General features: G+C 30.4%; 1 protein-coding gene across 12 annotated transcripts in view; it reads right to left on the bottom strand.

The window, feature by feature from the left end:
* Positions 1-19,827, bottom strand: part of LOC142332625 (transmembrane protein 184C) — an 87,600-nt gene that overhangs the window by 51,906 nt on the left and 15,867 nt on the right. For all 12 annotated transcript variants that reach the window (XR_012758356.1, XM_075379180.1, XM_075379173.1 and 9 more), the window contains exons 5-7: positions 15,133-15,339; positions 5,861-5,963; positions 332-506 (exon numbers count right to left, since the gene is read on the bottom strand). Coding sequence is in view for 11 of the 12 variants with exons in the window: in XM_075379180.1 (XP_075235295.1) it covers positions 332-506; positions 5,861-5,963; positions 15,133-15,339 (485 nt within the window). In the remaining variant the exon portion in view is untranslated. The remainder of the gene's footprint in view (positions 1-331; positions 507-5,860; positions 5,964-15,132; positions 15,340-19,827) is intronic.

Below are 19,827 nucleotides of genomic sequence, written 5' to 3'. Positions count from 1 at the left end.
TTTGCCATTCTTTTGTAGATAGAAAGCTAATCAGGAATTAGAGAATTCCAGTTAGCTTTCAAAAAATTATAAAATAAATATTAGATTAATTAAAATAAAGTATTATCATGCTGTAACATAAGAGAGTCCTGTTATAATTAAACATTTTTAGTATTAAATAAAAAAGAATAAACTAATCCTTCCCTTAAAAACATAATTGTCAGAGCTAAGACTAAAACACAGAAAGAAAATATGACAGTGATTGAAAGAAAGAGAAAAAGTAATATGGCGAATCATGATAATGAATGAGGTTTTGAAAAAATCATCAGAACTTAACTTAAGGTAAACTTACCGTAAAACCCAAAATGTTCTTTTAAATCAGCTCCGATATCAGAAAAATCAAGCATTGCAATAAATGCATCACATAATGATTTATCTTCAGCCAAATCAGTTGTAAATGGCCGATGTGAAAAGCTATAGTGGTGTGCTATTGCAGCTAAAAACATTTCGATACACAGTAGAAAATTCTATAAAAAAAATGTACAATATAAATAAAACACAAAATTATTTTTATAATACATAAGCAGATTTCATCAACTTTTTACTCTTTTTCTACAAATCTCTACAGAGATATAAATAATCTATCTACTGCCATACTGTGGCAACAACACAGACCAGACATCTGAGTGAGTGAGTAAGCAAGTGTGAGTGTGTGTTGACAACAATCATAAGCAAACAGAACTTTTTTTCTCTAAGTAAGATAACATTTCTTTAATTGCTTTTATGCATACATTACAGATCTGTAAATACAATTTTTCTATCACCCTTTGTTTAAATTAAATTATGCTTAAAAAAAAATTAAGGGAAATATAGTTAAAATCTGTAAAATTTATAATTTTGCATGGCTATACCTGTGTTACAATGATTTCGCTGATGCTTTTCTTTTATAAATTGCCTCAGGTACATTCTGAATTAACATCCAACAGTAATCAACTAACATGTTAGTATTCCATTTCCCTTTATAACGGCTTTCCATCACCGAAATGTCTTGGTGGAAACATTCATCGTGATTGTCATGTACGTCTCCGAGGTTGTCCAGGAAAAAATCCAGAAGTCTGTGAAGGAAATGCATTTTCAAAGACATATTACATCCCATACCTCTGTATGAAGTACGAAGTTGATTAACAATACTGTGGTAATTGTCAGATTTTTGTTTGCTGAGAAAATGTTTGCAAATGTATTTAAATGAAGCCCAAGCTACACTTTCTATATTACTTAACAATGAGCTAAATACATCACCTTTGACCAACTCTCTTATTTGTGGACCAACAAATATTCCTTCTTTAATTTTTTCTTCACTTACATTCAGAAATTTATTCCTGATGTACAAAAATCCAGGATTATCCTTCATTGCTTTTACAAATTTTTTCATTAGTCCTAGCTTGATATGGAGAGAGGGCAAAAATATTTTTTTGGGGTTCAACTAAGAGCTCAAAAATAATATTTTTCCCATTTGGTGTTAAGTTGTCTCGTTTCTTCCACTCTTTGATAACATAATTTTTATCCCTAGCTTGGCTGTCCCATTTACAAAGAAAGCACATGTACTTAGTATAGCCTAATCGCATGCCTTACAAAATAGCTATAACTTTCAAATCACCATAATTGTTCCAGTTATGTTTTTTATAATTTATTTTTTCATGAATATCTTTTATCATATCATATGTCTCTTTCAAATTAATACCATAAGCGATTGGTATGGAAGGATATTTGTTACCGTTGTGTAGTTGAACCACTTTTAAACTATACTTGGACGAACCTATGAAAAGGTGCCAGTCCTCCGGTTTATCAACTTGTCCTAAGTGCAACATAAGCTCATCAATATTTATGCGATACATCAAATTATTTTCATCAATAAAGTACTGAGAAAGTTCTTTTTGTCAGCTTCGAAAGCCCAAAATTTTTGCATATTTTTAAAGTAAATTCCAATCTTGCAGTCTTGATCCTAACAGTTCAGCTTGATTTTTGATAAATTTAAATTCCTAACCAAGTCATTTAATTCACCTTGTGATATAGGATGTGGCTTATTGGAAGATAATTCAAAATTAAAATCATTGTTGTCTTCTTCATTACTGCCTGATTCTTCATTGGTGCTTTCAAAACATACATTCACAGGTGGCTCAGGAACTGGAATAATTTCACTGTGAGGTACAGGCCTGATTGCATATTGCAATGAAGGATATATTACAAAATGTTAAAATTTTTTAGAAATTCTATACACACTTGTTAAACAAAAGTAACAATCGGTTACATGATCCTTTGGTTCATGCCAAACCATAAGTACACGAAATGGCAAAGCCTTCCATGTACCTTTCAGCTATCCTCTTAGATATAAAGAAAAATTAGTGCATAATATATGAGGAGCCCACGTCTTATCCTGATCACCAATTTTACATGGAAAGTACAAATGATATGCTTTTTTAATTAAAGTTATAATGTTTTTTCTATTTGATTTTACAGTAAACTCACCACATACATAACAAAAGGCATCCACATCATTTACACAATTTTGAGGCATTATGATGACACTGCACTGATAACAAACTTAAGACAGCAATAAGACTGAACAAAATTAATTCATTCCTAAATCCAGTGCTTAATATAAACAAGACAGCTGTGTTTTCAGCTATATGTTTTGACCTGCACGGACATGATTAATCTTGTCCACGAAGGCTCACAAAATAAAACAATAAAAAGTTAAACAACAAAAAATCAGCTAACAAAATACAATACAGGTGCTTAAAATGCTAACTATACATTGAAAAATGAAAAAAATCCTTAAATTAATATTTAAAAACTTTTCAAAAATGGTGGACGATAGAAACATTCTGAATTCATATTCGTTTTCAGCATAAAAAAAAAACAGCAGATTAAAATCATTTATCGCACGTTAGGAAACAAAAATTATGTTTATCTGTGTAATAGTTAACTATAATTGATTTTGTTTCAATGTATAAAATGGAGGAAAAAATGGTAATGGGAGGAAAAAGATCAAGTCACAACCAAAAGTAAATTAATCAAAAAAGAATTCCTACTGCTTTGACCAAATTTTAATATATTCATTGTTAAATACAAATCAAATATTTATGGCACCTGTTGCAAATTTTAAGAAAATTATTTAATAACAACTATCTCTAATCTATTTCTTTGTGCTGCTGTAACAACCTTCAAATATTTTTTTGTTTTAAATGGTTAATTATGATTATGATTTCTTTTATCAGTCTGAGTAACTGATTTTTTGATATTTTTGTAGTATACCCTAAATTATCAAATTTTTAAAACATTAAATTATTTTTAAATGTAAAGAGCTTCACATCAATTACCCAAAATTTGGTTAGAGGGGAAAAAATATTGCAATATTGAGTAAAATAAGAATTGCCTTTTGAGTTTTAAATAAATATTTCAATATTATTATTTATTTAAAAAAATAATTTTATAACCAAAAATTAGACGATTTTATTTTCTTTAGTTTTACCACATCATTTACACAATTTCGAGGCATTATGACAATGCACTATTAACAAACTTAAGACAGCAATAAGGCTGAACTAATTCATTCCTAAATCCAGTGCTTAATACAAACAACACAGCTGTGTTTTCTTTGAGGTTCTTCAAAAAAACAACATATTAATGACAAGCTGTATTCTAAAAAAAATTACTTCAGACTGAGGATGATTCTTATTCTCTATTCTATCAATGATATGTAGGTGTTCATAAATTATTCGGCACATTTTTGGAGTTAATAAAAAAATAAAGCAAAGCACACTTACATGCATGTTTTATTGTTGAACAGAGCATTTCAATCAGTTTGGTTTACAATACTTATTAATTTCAAACAAGTTCCACATGAGCCCGTATTGTGGCATGTAAAATGTCTAGATGTTATTCGATTTCATACCACACATTACCAAGAATATCAGGAGTTATTCCATTAATTACACCTTTGATTCTTCTTTATAGTTCAGTGACGTTGACAACCTTTGTTGCAAAAACCTTGTCTTTGACAAACCCCCAAAAAAAGAAATTTTTTGGTGTAACGTCAAGGGATCAAGGTGGCCAGGGAATCAGTCCATCACAGCCAATCCAAAGTTGAGCAAATTTTCATGTAGGTAGTCGTCCCTAGTGTGTAAACCTCAGTGTGGAGGTTAACTTCCAACATGTTGGAAGTTGTATGTTAATATTGGACTCCCGATATTCAATTTGTAGTACTGCATATGCCTTTTACATGTCTACATAACTAACGCTAGTAACTGTTGGCTCGGTGAAGAAGATTAGTCCAATCACTTCATAAGCAGTCAACTCACACCAAATGTTCATTTTCAGACTATCAAGTTGTATTTTTCAAACGGCATGAGGGTTCTCACTACCCCAAATCCAACAATTATGATGGTTAACATGATGGTAAACACAGCAGGAAGCTTTGTCAGAGAAGATTACTTTTACATAAGACACATTATTTGTGTTCACTTTATCGAGAACGTACACGGAAAAATTGTAACAATGTTGTTTACTGTCATCTGCAATTACATGCACCGACTGAATTTTGTATGTAAGAAATTTTAGGTGGTTGTATAGAACCTTCACAATTGTTGACTGTGGTATTCTCAGTTCTAAACTCGCACAAATTGATATACCCGGACTTCTCTGAAAAGTTTCTCTTACTCGATCCACAACTTCCTCGAAGACGTGAAGTCTGCCACCACCACCTTTACTGTGTACTACACTTCCTGTATTCTTAAACTGCTGACACAATCATTTAATAGTCTTTATTAGAAGGATCACGGTCATATTCTTAACGAAAAGGTCTAAGATCAGTAATAACAGATCCGCTTTCAAGAGACCATAATAGACTACATTGCTTTCTCTTGTATGGTAGCCAATGCTCAATTGACGATATCCCCTGTCATTACATTGTACCAGCAAGTTCATTCAAGATCATCAATAATTCAAGTGCCTACACTATTGTTTGAAAAATCAACATGCGCTACATTGCTTTGCTCATTTTTTATTAACCCCTAAAATGCATTGAATAAATTATGTTCACCTTGTGTAATTTATCTAATGCAGCCTACTAACTTTTCATAACATGACATTTTCCAGGAAATCCCATCTGTGAATTCCCAAATCTGCAGATAATAGCAAATCATGTAAGCAAAAGTTTTTTCATTTGCATACAAATTTGCAATAAAATTTATTTGATAAACACAAAATAAGTGATTGCAAAAATTAAGAATACAGGAATAATAAAAAGCAATCAACTGTTAATAAGTCAAGCACAAATTAAGCATTTAATAATTTTTTTTTTAAATTAACAGTCTTTGTAGGATCATAGTAAATAGTTTTACTATGCATCTGTTTTATTTTATTCCTAGTATTTTTCATTTATGTACATGTTCTTCTCGCCTTTGCTGGGTAAATTCTGTTTTTGTTCTTTTCTAAATTATTTAATAAATTTATTTTCATAATTTTAAAATGTAGTAAGATTTATAATGAATTTTTGTAACATATGACAAGTACTTTTCCTGACCCAGACTCAAATCTGGAACCTCCTGTTGAAAGGCATAGATGCTACACTTTGCCATGGAGATCAACATAATGATAATCTAAAAGAAACACTAGTGTGCATATTTTATACAGGAATAATGATTGATGACTGATGATGATAATAAGCATAATAATAAAATTAAATTGATAAATAATGCAAAATAAGTAAGTGATTGACAAAATTAAAAATATGCCAATAATAAAAGGCAATCAACTGCTGATAATTCATGCACAAATTAGGTTAATAATTTGTTAACTTTAATAATAATACTAATTTTACCTGTAATTTATAAGATATATTTTGTATAGCATCATCATTATCTGCATCAAATACAGATGATAACAAATTTGTGTGAACCAAAAATGCAATTATTACTTGCTGCCTAAAAAAAAAAAATAATAGACAATAAAAAACTAATTTTAACAGTAATACATCATTTTTAGTAAGGATTTTGATCATTAACTGTAAAAAGGTTCTTATGCATAAAGCTCAAATTAAAATTCACCAACAGATAGCATATATGTTTATTCATTTTATTTGCGTATAGGAAATGAGAAAATCAGTGCCTACGTAATCTACATTTAACCTGTTGCACTGGGAAGTGAATTCTATAAATTGTGCCGCTGGCACTTGTACTGGCAAATATATAATTTGTACATGATGAGACTCAAATGGGGACATGTTATAATTTTTTCAATTTATAAATTACTGAAAAGATATAATTACTGTGAGAGCAGCTAAACATTGAGAAAAAAAAAATATTACAATATTTTGAAATTTATGATGGTTGGCGATGAAAGTCACATAAATTATTATTATATGCTTTTATTAAACTTGCTCTGTGCACTGTGTCACATGACAGGATGGTCAGAATTTTGTCAGCAATATTTAACTACTTCCAGATGAGATAGAAGGCTAAAATTTTGTACACATGCTTGCTGTCGATGACAGTGCATTCTGATAACAAAAAGTTATATAAAAAAATCTATATTCATAGAAAATTTGTTTATAAATAATGGAAATTCAAATAACTGTGCATGCATACAAGATTTCGACGCAGTGTCAGTCAGCTGTGCTTTCTACTACACAAGAAAATGGATAGCCTATAATGTGAAGATGGGTTGCACATGGACAGCTATAATTAGTGTCAGTGTATCACTGCTTTTACGATTTAAGCAGAAATGTGTTTGATTAGGTTATTCAAGGTGCTATACCATATGTATGTATTTCAGAAGAAATCTATCTACTATTGTTTATAATTATGTAGAGTTACATAATCACATAACAAATTATTAATGAAATGATTATAAAATATAGTGTACTTCAATGAAGGGCAACTCCCTGCTTTTTATTCACGATACAAAATGTAAAGGAATCTTGTTAAAAATTTCATTTAATACTTATTATTATAATTAAATGTAGCTGAGAGATTTAATAAATAAATGTTCACGTAAACGTATATTCATTACCATGAATAGAAAACAGACTTATTGATCATCAGTATCAATATTAAAATGCTGAGTTTAATCAAAGTTTATTATAATATTTATTTTTGATTTAATGTGGAAGTGAAATTATTTTTCTTTTTTTAATGCATTTTTAAATATATTTGTATTGGAAAAATTTTCCCAATAACATACTTTAATTCAGTAATTTCCTTCCAATTATTTTAATACAATAATTTATAATAATAATTCAATAAAATAAGTGGCTGTCTCAGTTTTAACCTCATCATTTCAAATGAAGGTTTATCTCCAGCAAACTATTTATTCTGCTTTGGAAGAGGAAGTAATCACTGGGAGCCAAATATGGTGCGTGTGGAAGCATTACAAAGCTTAGAACAATGGAGTTATGCAGCAACCTGAGACATGTATGCAGTTTCATTATTGTGGTGAAAAAGCAGTTTATTTACGGCCAGATGTGGACAGGGTAGTCTGAATACCACACTTCAATCGATCCCAAAGTGAAGCATATTATCCTGGTTATAATATAAACTTTTTATAGCGACATCATTATCTGCATCAAATACACACGATAACATATCTGTATGAACCAAAAATGCAATTATTACTTGCACTTCTACCCGGTCTTGGTAGACTACTCTTGTGGTCTGTAAAGCACATCACGAAAATTCCAAAAAATTGTAGCTGTGACTTTTCCTGCAGATGGAACAATTTTTACTTTCTTTGGCACACTTTCACCTGCTCTCATCCACTGTTTGGTCTCCAGCATGTAATGGTGAATCTGTGTTTCATCTACTGTTATAAAACATTGAAACTCTATGGAATCAAGTTTAAATAAGCCTAATAACATAGAGAAGTGTTCAGTGAATGCGTATTTATTCTACTGTTAACAAATGTGGCACCCACCAAGAGGAAAGCTTTTTCATACCCAAAACATCATTTAAAATATAACTAAAATGGTTCATCAAAATGTCTATGATGTTAGCAACCTCGCATACCCTCACTCAGTGATCATTTAATATGGCATTATGAATTTTTGTGACAATTTTGTCGGTTGTAGCAGTTTTTTGGGCGTCTTGAGTATTCATCATCTTGATATACGGCCACAAACAAATTTAGCAGACTAATTTTTTTTTTACTATCAAAAACGTTGTTAAACATTTTAAAAGAAAATATTTTATAACTCAAACCTCAATTTTTACCCATTTTTCAGAAAATGTTAAAGCTTGTTGCTTTACTCAGTTATTACAAATAAGGAACTAAACGCTTTCATCTGAAACTTTTCAGCATGCCATATCTGAAGGATCATATTTGACAAATATCATAGGCATCGGGGTTATTTGTGCCATTTCTATCTCAGGCCAGAATAGTATTTTCATTTTCTATTCACAGGACTCTGGCATCAGTTTCTTCAGGCTTCTTCCACATTTGCCATATGTTGCTGTCATTCAAAGAATTCTATAACATATTTTTATGATATAAAAGTTTGAATTTAAAAGTGTAAAGTCGCTCTGTCCTGAATGTAGGTTCTAAGAGGAAAAATTAATTTTTCAAGACTTCTGTGAAGTGAAAATAATGGTCATCTGTTGTCATTAAACAATATAATACCATCTGTCACAATTAAGTACACAGAAGTTCTAAGCATTATAGCAAGTAATTCATCAGGAACAATTTGTACTTCCCCTGATTTAAGGTAAACTGCCAGTTACTGTGATAACAAACAAAACAATGAATAGTCGGTGGGAATAATTTCCAATTAAAAAAAAAAATGTTTAAATCATAAAACCCCGTTCTGGATATTTTATTAATAATAAAAATCCATTTTTAACCTACAAAAAAAATCTAAAGTATAATTTAAGAATTTACACCTTTTTAACTCATCAGAAGATAAGCAAAAGAAACTTAACATTACATTTTTTGTTTTGACTGACCAATCATTTAGTCTTTTTTCCCCAAGTGTTGAAATAAAAATAAAATTAAAAAAATACACAATGCTACCAACTTTGAAGTAATAAATATGCTAATCAGAACATAGCACTTTTTGAAGTAGTCAACTATGATTTAAATCTATTTGATATATTTTTGTTAGTTTATTTTTTAAATATCTATATTTTTCTATAATATCAATGAAATATAAATTCTTTTATATTTATCTGTCTTTATTGTGACAGTTATACATTTTATACAGGTATGACTAATGTTTCATTTAAGTGTAGAGTTTAAAGAAACATGCCATTAAAATATAATAATACTAATCAATCAACTTTGCAAAGCACATTTTACATAACAACCATAAAATTTAATATGCATAGTTTCTTTTTTTAATTTTGCTTGGGCTAAATAATACGTTTGACATTATAAATCTAGAAAAAATACTACGCTTTTAAACAATGGGGACAGTAATATGTACGGTTTGCAAAAAGTTGATGTAGTCTACATCAAATTACAAAATAGTAGTAATTTTTCCGAGTAGGAATAAATCATTTTACATTGCAGAAATTAATATGGAAACATATTTTTCTTGATTACTGGAAGACAATGATTTCAACTATCTCTAAGTTAGGAGATCGTATAATTACTCCAATTATTGACCGGCTTCTTTGTTAAGTGTGATGGTTAAAATTTTTGAGTCATTAACCATCATTATTTGTTAAAAAACACTGATCAAGAGCAGAATGATTTCAGGGTCAAAAGATCTACAGCTACAAATCTAATTGATTTGTCCGCACCTAATCATTGCTAAATACTGTACCAAATATAGTGATATATTACTGCAACTATTCATTGACATATCTAACTGAACATTTGCTGCACCAAAGGCTGATAAGAGAAAACATGTTAGTACATCCTACTTTGATTTTATGAAGGCTTTTATACAATGATATAGTGTGGCATAAGTTGGAAAGATATAAGATGAAATCTCTACCGTACATGTTGCAACATTTGGCATGCAACAGAGATCAATTGTATTCACTTTTATTTACAATTTTTATAAATGATAGCAGAAATAATATTACATCTAATGTCATTAAATTTGCTGATTATGTCAAAAAATGTGAAAAATTAAACACACACACTTTTTGACCTTTTCAGCAGGATATTAATAGAATTCATGAACAAGCAATTAATAACAAAATGCTTCTAAATATTGACAAAACTGTTATTATGACCTATACCAGGAAAACACAGACTAATTAAATACTAGTACATAGACAGATACTTGAGAAATACTTTGTGTAGAAATGATCTGCATTTACTTTCATTTTACGCTTTTTGTTTACATTGATGTTATATATCCAATACACAAAGGAATTTTGGGTTGATTTTATGGGTAAGTGGACACATTCAATGAGTTAGAAATACTTAGTAACTACCAAACATTTGTTAGATCAGTATTTTGGAGTACTGCTGTATAATTTTGGACTCTAATAAGTATCTTATCGATTTAAAGACTGAAGCTGTGCAAAGGAGGTCATCGGTTCCTTTAGAATTACAACAGCAAAACTGTTTGTTATTGAATTAAAGCTCTTATTTAGCATTACGTAACATTTCAAATATTGCTTCCTTGAAGGCAAGAAGAAAAAAGTAAAAAATGCAATGTTATATAAGCCAATGTTGCATGGGCTCATTAACATTGACATTTCCAGTAGGAATATCAGTAAACCATATGTAAATAGTAAGAGGCATTATTATTAATATTTAATAACTGTCAACAAGATACACTATTGCTGATGGCCACATTCCATTAAAAGCCTAAATAATATCGATAAAAGTGTAATTGATGTACTTAATGAAAATTTTTAACGAGTCTGTTGATACTTCTGTACCACCAGATGTGAAACATTCTACCACAGTCTATAGATAAAAACGTTTATTAGTAAAAAATTAAACCAGTAAAAAGATTTATTTAATTCAATGCAAATAATACAGTAGGTGAAAAATGTGAGCAAAGATACTGAAGAGATACTTTTGTTATTCTTAATATACTATCAATGGAGAAGGCAATGGATGCAACAACGTTAAGTGGATACACCCAATTATATTTAAGAAGTAGATCAGAGATTAGATCAGTGTATACAAGTAGTAGACCAGAGAGCGGTCATTTTTTCACTTTATTCAATGAAATAAAAGATGAAGAAAAATTGTTTAATTAACTACAGATGTCAAAGTCTTCATTTGATGATTTGCTCAATGCAATAAAAGGGTAAATAGCTAAAAAGAGCATCCATATGAGAACATGCATATCACCAGAAGAAAAGCTTATCATAATGCTTAGGTAAGTAGACTATAAATAAATAATTTAATTTTTTCATGTTTTAAAAATTTATTGTTAAAAGTAGCAATACAAATTTTATGATATCAGTAAATTTTATTACAATAGTAAAACATTAAAAAAAGATTTTCTAACAGAATTTTTGGTCACTTTCTTCTTTTATCATTTATTAGAATTCATTCTGAATCTTCAAACATAAAACTTCACACAAATCACTGAACTGTATCTGCTGCAGAATAAACCATATGGTATGCAGATATTGCAGTAATGCAGCAAACCAGAAAAAGAGTTCACCCCGTTCACCTGTTTAGCTACACTGATGTTCTGGAGCAGGAAGTGCAAACTGTTGTGCTTATGTTTGGCTTGGGTTTGAAGGTCACTGAAGCGTTCTTTCTGGGTATTGACCAGATATAGTGTTGTCTTTTCTTGTTGGTTTGAGACATAATGTTGATTTATTGTGTACTGGGTTTGCTGTTGTATGTTTTAACGTCCAGTTTGAGCTGCTAATGATGTTGAGATGTGTTGTTGCTGGAAAATGTAGTTTTCATATTTGTTAACAATTTGCATTATCTTGAGTCTGCATTGTGAATTCACCATTTTTGGTAAAGATGGCAGTAACGACAAAAGAAAATATCAATTGATGTCATCTGTTATATTTGAGTATTTGCTCTTTTTAGAATCTTACCTAAGGAAGATATAAGTTTTTGCTCAACAGGATGCAGACTTTTTTGCCAATAACTGCTACTTCAGTATGCTAGCATCGGAAGACCCAGTGGCAGTGTGAGATCTGGCTTCGTTTATTTGCACTACAATCATTATTTTAAGAGAATTTGTTGTTTTGATTCTATTAAATCTATAAGAGAGTGTAACTATCAAGAGTACATGTAGGGCGCTTTTGTAGAGGCTCCGAAACCGGTTTTTATTTTTCTACATTGAATGTCCCTCGAGTAAGTATCTAATATTTTTCTACTTTTTCTGCAGAAAAATTGAAAATAAAAAAAAATTTGAATTAGTTTTTTTTTTGAAAACACACTAAATTTGAATAAAAAACAAATATCAAATGGTAATGTTAACACTACATGGTATTGTAACAATTATGCAAAAATTCAGTACAATACTGTAATCAAGGTAGACAAGTTTTTGAATTCTTGCATTTTTTGGAATCACTGAATGATGCAGACGCATCGTTAAAAATAAATAAATAAATATAACTACATATACCTTTAAGTTTTCTGAAAATTGAAACATTATTCTCTTTTTTTTAAGATACCTGTCTACTGGAAGTTTTTTTCTCTATGCCTCCCTGGAGCAGATCTGCATCCAAGCAAAAATACTCGCCCCAGGGAGGTGTCCGTCTGACTGAAACAGGCCTCCCTGCCTACTGCCTGTAAGTCCAGCATGACAGGTCAGTCTATTGGTACTGGACTTTTATCTAACTCTTTATATTAAGGTGCCCACTCTAATGGGGGAACTCCCCTCCTCTGGTTCGGATCATTTCTGTATGTTCACTCAAACAGGCAGGCTGCAAGACCCACCCACCCAGTGGATGTTCTTTTACTGAATTGCATAATTTTTACATCGGTAGATCTATGGCTGCTGTTATTGTAAAAGATGTGTGCAGTGCAATACTGCTGTCTTGGTGAATCTGCTTTCCTTTGATTTTACACAGACAGATGGTTTGAAACTGCTAAAGGATTTGAAACATATGCAAAATTTCCACATTGTATTGACACGATAGAAGGAAAGCACATAAGAACTAAGCAGCTCTCCAAAAGTGGTTCAATGTACTACAATTACAAAAGCTACTTTTTAACCATACTATTTGCAATGTGCAGTACAAATACTGTTTCACTTATATAGAGGTTGGATCATATGGAAAATCAAGCGATTCAGGAATTTTTAAGAATGGTTCTCTAGGAATTCCAGAGCCAAGAAAATTCAGCTGAAAAGTACCCTTACATTATAGTTGGCGATGATGCGTTCCATTTGTCAGAAAACTTGCTTAGGTGTTTTGGAGGAAAGAATTCCTCTGACATTTAAGAAAATTTCAATAAAAGAGTAACTTTAACACGAAGATACAGTAATCTTTGTGGGCATCTTAGCTAATAAATGGCGCATATTTCACCAACCAATCGAAACTGATCAAGATTTGGTTTCATCCCTTATTAAAGCCATACGCGTTTTACATAATTCTGTGTGGGTTAGAGATGAAACTAGATTTGATGATGATAACAATATACAAAAACATGGTTTGAAAAGTGAGTCAACAGACGTAATTCACTGAGCTAATTCAATAAACTAAAAACCAGGGATAAATTTGCGGAATATTTTGCTAAAACTCACGATAATAATTGAGTTTCCTGTTTCCAAACAATACATAAAATATTGATTTTGTTCATGCTTTTGTAATAACAATATCTACTTTATAATGATAATTTTGAAATTATAATTTTTATTACTTAATATAAATACTTTATAAATCTTAATTAAATAAATATTTTTATTCGATAAATAAATGGGTACATTTTTGTTTATCTCCCCAAAGTTTAGAAGTTTTCCATCTGGAAATAACTTAAAATAGCACGAAATACTAATATCAACAATAACCAGTTTGGAGAAATAACCCAATAACCACTCTAACATGCTGTTTTATATCGGTCACTTTAAAAATTCTCCATATTAGCATATTTTACATATTAAAAATATAATCATTATCACTTATAATTACAGATATAAATTATAAAAATAATCTAATAATCAAACTTAACCTATGCTTGCTAACCTCGACTAATTAACAGTAATGTTTTCATTATTTAAATAATAAATAATTGCAATAATTACTGAATTTATTATTTCAATACTCAAAACATTACTGTTAATTAGTCAAGGTTAGCAAGCAAAGTGAACGTAGATTAGGTTAGATTATATTTATAAAATAAATGAATATAAATGGTTAAAAAAATGGTAATATAAATGGTTATATTGGGTTATTTCTTCAACCTGGTTATTGTTAATATCAATATTTCCTGCTATTTTGAGTTATTTCCAGGTTAAAAACTTGCAAACTTTTGCAACTTTTTGATGGAATAGAAATGAAAGCGTACCAGTAACTGTTATAAGTTTATGTTTTTACTCACCTAATTTCTTCTTTTTTTTTGCTAAATCCTCCGCTCCAAAAATAGTACATATATATGCTTATAACACTATTAATAATAAATCTAGAAAATAATGACCTAATTATTAATAACAATAAATAAAAGTTCATCTTGTAGATGGATTTCTTCACACACGTGGATTTCACTTTCTTTGGCACACTTTCACCTGCTCCCACCCACTGTTTGGTCTCTGGCATGTAATGGTGAATCCATGTTTCATGTGCTATTATAAAACATCAAAGAAACTTTGTGGAATCGTGTTTAAGTAAGTCTAACTATAGAAAAGTGTTCAGTGAATGCACATTTGGTCGAATGTTAACTGTAGCACTCACCTAATGAAAACCTTTTTCCTTCCCAAAACATCATGTAAAATATAATTGAAATGGTTTATTGAGATGTCTGAGATGGTTAATATGTTTTATTAAACAGGTTTTTATTATCAATATTTTTTTTATATCTTCACTAATTTTTTCAGCGATAAATACCACTATATATGGTTAAAATTATAATTAATCATAAGAAAACTCTGTACATAGAAAAACAAACAAATAATACTAATATGTAGCATTCATATGCAAACAGTCACACAATTCATTCATACACTTACTTTCAATACATTTATTTGTAAGCAAACACACATATAATATATTAATAACTTACAGAAATGAGAAAAATATAACAGCTTTAATACAGAAAAATTTTCCGATAGGATGCATGGGTGCCAATTCAACTTTATTAGCCGTGTAGAATCTTGCTAGATAAAACATGGCAACAAACTGTGATATATTATTTACTAATATTATATACGGATAAGCTACATCTCTTTTGAACTGTCCATCACCATATACACCTTTTATATGACAAATACTGGAAAATAATACAAAAAGATTAATACTAATAGCAATAAATAATATTATATACAGATTATTTCTTTAATATGAGGGGTGGAATGCATATCGGCTTATAACTTGCAAATGAAAAGAGATAATCAAATGAGCATAAAAATACATTTTATTTGCTACATAAATTTACATTTGTTTTTTCACAAAGTAGTTCATCACCCATGGTGAAATGAATACCTTCAACATCCCTCTTTAACTTCAGCGCGCCAAACCTGGTGAGTATGAAGGGTATGGAATAAGTTGAAATCACAACTTCATAAGAACCTGTCGTACATGACATGTAATCAAGCATTATAATGTTGCAGAATGATTGTCTGCATGGATGGTTGATTATGACACACATCTCCTAAGGTGTTTTAACGTTTCTATAAATCATTTTGAATCGATTCATTCACCTCCTTTTGATGCTTCTCATCATTCACATAAACCAGTCGGCCATTGTGAAGTTTATCCTCAATATTCGTTTTACAAGCTTCTGTCACCCATAAAATTTTATCAGCCACCTACACACAGTACTTTGACCAACAGATTCATAACCATAAATAGTTTTTAGATGATGAAGAATTTCACTAGTGTTCACTTTTTTCACTGTTAAAAATTCAATCACCATATGTTGTTTTACATGTGTTGACATAGCAGGCATCCTCAACTCCATAACAATGGCAACACAGAAAATGAGAGGGTGTGGGTCAACGAATATTGGAATGTTAGTAGTAGGAATAAAACTACAAAGTGACAGCACTACTGTTAAGTTACAGTGGGCATTACGTTTCAGCCATCTCTCGTAAAAAATCATTATTGATGACAATGATTTACAATAAATAAAATTTCATCTAAAAATTACATTTTTCAGTTTACATAGTAATTTTAAAAATATATCTTCTATTTAATTCTAAATTCAATATCATTTCAGGGTTTTTAACCACTGTCCTGAATTCTTCGGTATACTAATCTGTTCATCACAGGGGAGACGAGAAAACCTGGAAGCGATAATCTATTAAGAGAAGTATTTTATATAGATCTAATAAACATGAACTAAATAAAATTAAAAGAATATTAATACTACATAAGGAACTGAATTTGGGATGACAAAAGTAACTGAACTCGGGCAAATATTTATGAATTTACAAACCGATGAAATAACAATTTCAACTATGCCTAAAATTTACCTTTCTGATCTACAATACTAGGAAAGCAAAGCCTTATTTTTATTTCGGATTATTTATCAATAATCTATCAAAACTCCTGAATGTGTACACTAATCCACTGAGGAAAGAAAAATTTAGTTTTAGAATTTATTAAAGTTAAATAAAGATTTTTAAAATTTATTTTTACTCTTTGGGGATCGGAGATCTTGATTTGTCTTAAGGTGTATTGGAAATCTTTATTTCCTACTGATCTCATTATGAGTACATGTAGGAGTGCTTACTAGTAAGACTGTTAACTTACATAGTTAAATTCAAGCACAGAATATTTTATTCAGGATTTTTCTTTCCTAGGTTCTTCACCTGTTACAGGTTTTCATCTATAACTCTAAGCAAGGGTCTGATACACATAAGCATTTTCATCAGGAGCCACACAAACTCAAAACTGAAATTGTTAACTCTTTCTCCCAATTTCCCCATCCTTGATGGAACCAGTGTTTAGCATTTATTTCCATTTGTAGATTCGGAACTAAGTTATGAAATGTTACAAAGAAAAAGCAATTACAAGAACCTTTCTCTAATAGCCTATGAAGATAAGCTATAATGGAAGGAATGGAATAAGCTTGTTGATTTTATTAGATTTTTCTAGATTAATGAACCAGATAGTTAATGATAAATACATGCTTAGGTTTGCAAATAAAATGATAACCGTTTCATCAAAATTCCATTGTTTACCGCTAAATTATTTACTCTGATGACCATAAAGATAGCATTTTATTTATTTATTTTTTGTCAACCAACTACAGGCCACATCTGATTACAGTTATGTTCCTGCTTATTTTATTTATTATTTTTTTTAATAAGAAATGTATTTTGTAGCATTTGAAAAAATACCACACCTGATCTTGAATTGGATTTTAGAATCTTCCCCATGAAATACATAGCGCTACCCACAGTAAGCGCTATACCTAACAAAAATGATAGCATTTCAGAATTTGAAAAGAGCATGTAGCTGAATTCACCTTCTAGGCAACATTCATACAGTAACAATAAATGTTTTGATAATAAAGTGAACATATTACAGTAAGTTTGGGAAGAAATTATAAAATGCTTAAAGAATGAAGTTATTAGAAAGGAAATGAATGTTAATTCCATAAATTATATAAAAAACAAATTATTAAAAGAAATAAATCAGTAACTTAACACATCAGCTGCAGCATCAGTTACATATGTTCTGTACGAGCATTTACAGTGAGGTGTCCTATTCTCCCCTTGACTTCCCTTCTGTGCAGTACAGGTCCTACTGTACTTTAAGAAGGTAAAATTTACTATAACTGTGGTATGATACCAAATATATAGCTCTGGTACGGTTAGAGTGTAAACAAGATATATATATTTGCACAGCTCATAACAATGCCAATAGTTCTATTGATGAGTCTATTAGAAGAGGTGAAAGCTTACAATATACGGTGATCTGTAACACCCCAGTGGAAACATGAATACTGAACAATGGGACTTGTAATGCATGAAAATTACATGCATTAAAAAAAATACCATAGTCAATGCGCTAAGCATGGTGAAATATGTTATTTATTTAAGTGGTGATTAGAGTTTAACTCTAAAAAAAAAAGTAGAGTTAAAAGGCTGATGATGAGATGGCCAGACATGTATGGGTCCTAATCCTTGAAGATAAAAATTATTAATAAAGTACTTATATAGTAGTACAAATGTCTTATATTTCAGTTATTCCATGAAACTCTTATCATTAAACAAATTTTGATAACCAAAGCAACACCATATGGTTGATCCTAATTTCACACAAAAAAGTACAGATTAACAACCAGCTTAGAACTCAGGTTTGATTGTTTAAATCCTTCTAGTGTTAGTCACTTATTACAACTATGCTTTACAAATATCATGGATAAATTTCTGTTTTGTAGTAAATATATATATATATATATATTTTTTTAATTTAAACAAAATTTTGAGTATGTGCTTGATTTTGGTGATTACGGTAAAGTGATAATTTCTAAAAATTTTAATTTTTAGTTTTAATACAAGGTTTATTTTTTTTCAAAGTCCGATCAGTCGCGAAATAAAAACCCGTGCAAAAATCAGATAAACCTTTGCGCATATGTGTTGTGCAGCATCTCTAGCATGGCCTTCAATCATGCCACTTTGTCACTTTGTTTAGTTCTGAACACGCAGATAGCATGTAAACATGTCTACAACAATAGCATCTCCCGCCAAGTGTGAAGTGCGTGCAGTAATTCAATTTCTTCAGGCTGAGGGATGTAATGCAGCTGAAATTCATCGACGAATAAGTAATGTGTACGGTGAAACTTCAATGAGTGACAGCAAAGTGCAACAGTGGTGCAGGAACTTTAAAGCAGGACGTACAGATGTTCATGATGCAGGCGGTCAGGGAAGGAACCGAGTGTCAACCTGTAACAAAGAAGCTCCTGCAGCATTTTCGTTGGGAAGTGTTTGATCACCTACCATACAGCCCGGACTTCGTTTCATCTGATTTTCACCTCTTGGCTCACATGAAACGCTGGCTAGGAGGACAACATTTTGGCACAGACATCGAGCTGCAGGCCATGCAGCCATGTAGAAACATGGCTGAAAACACAGGCGGCTCTGTTCTATGACGAGGGTATTGGAAAGTTGGTACCACACTACGACAAATGTCTAAATCAGAGTGGCGACTACTATGTTGAGAAATAACATAACTATGTAAGTACTTGTTACAAATAAAAATTTTTTTATTTTCACTGTAGTTTTAATTTCATGACCGATTGGACCTTGAAAAAAAAAATAACCCTCGTATATACTTAATGTTTTAGAAAAAGTTTAAAAAAATTTTTTAATTTAAAATGGTTTTGTAATTTTAATTTTTTTAATAATAATTGTGTATATTCTGAGAAAATCTATAAAAAAAATTAATTTACCAATATATAAAAAAATAATATGGAAAGCAAGCAGTTTTAATTTTTCTGCTGTTGCTTTATAAGTAAATCGAACAAATATATAAAAATCACACTAAAGCTAAACTTGCAGTAATTATAAATATGTACTAAAATGAAATAAAAAAGATGTTAAATTACAAAAAGAAATGAACAAACTCCTCTACATATAAACACACACTGAAGGAAACCAGTCTCAACCAACTAATTTCAAAAGCTCACCATATTTTAATTATTGAATTTCTACTGGTATAACAAACATATTTACAGAGATGCTACTCACTGCACACTCTGAGTAGAAGTTAATATAGAAGAAATAAGACGAAACATCATCTATTGTAA

Source organism: Lycorma delicatula, chromosome 11 (genome assembly GCF_047948215.1).
Source record: "Lycorma delicatula isolate Av1 chromosome 11, ASM4794821v1, whole genome shotgun sequence".
Taxonomy (NCBI): domain Eukaryota; kingdom Metazoa; phylum Arthropoda; class Insecta; order Hemiptera; family Fulgoridae; genus Lycorma; species Lycorma delicatula.
The sequence above is the reverse complement of the archived record's forward strand: the minus strand, read 5'-3'. Positions and strand labels throughout refer to the sequence as shown.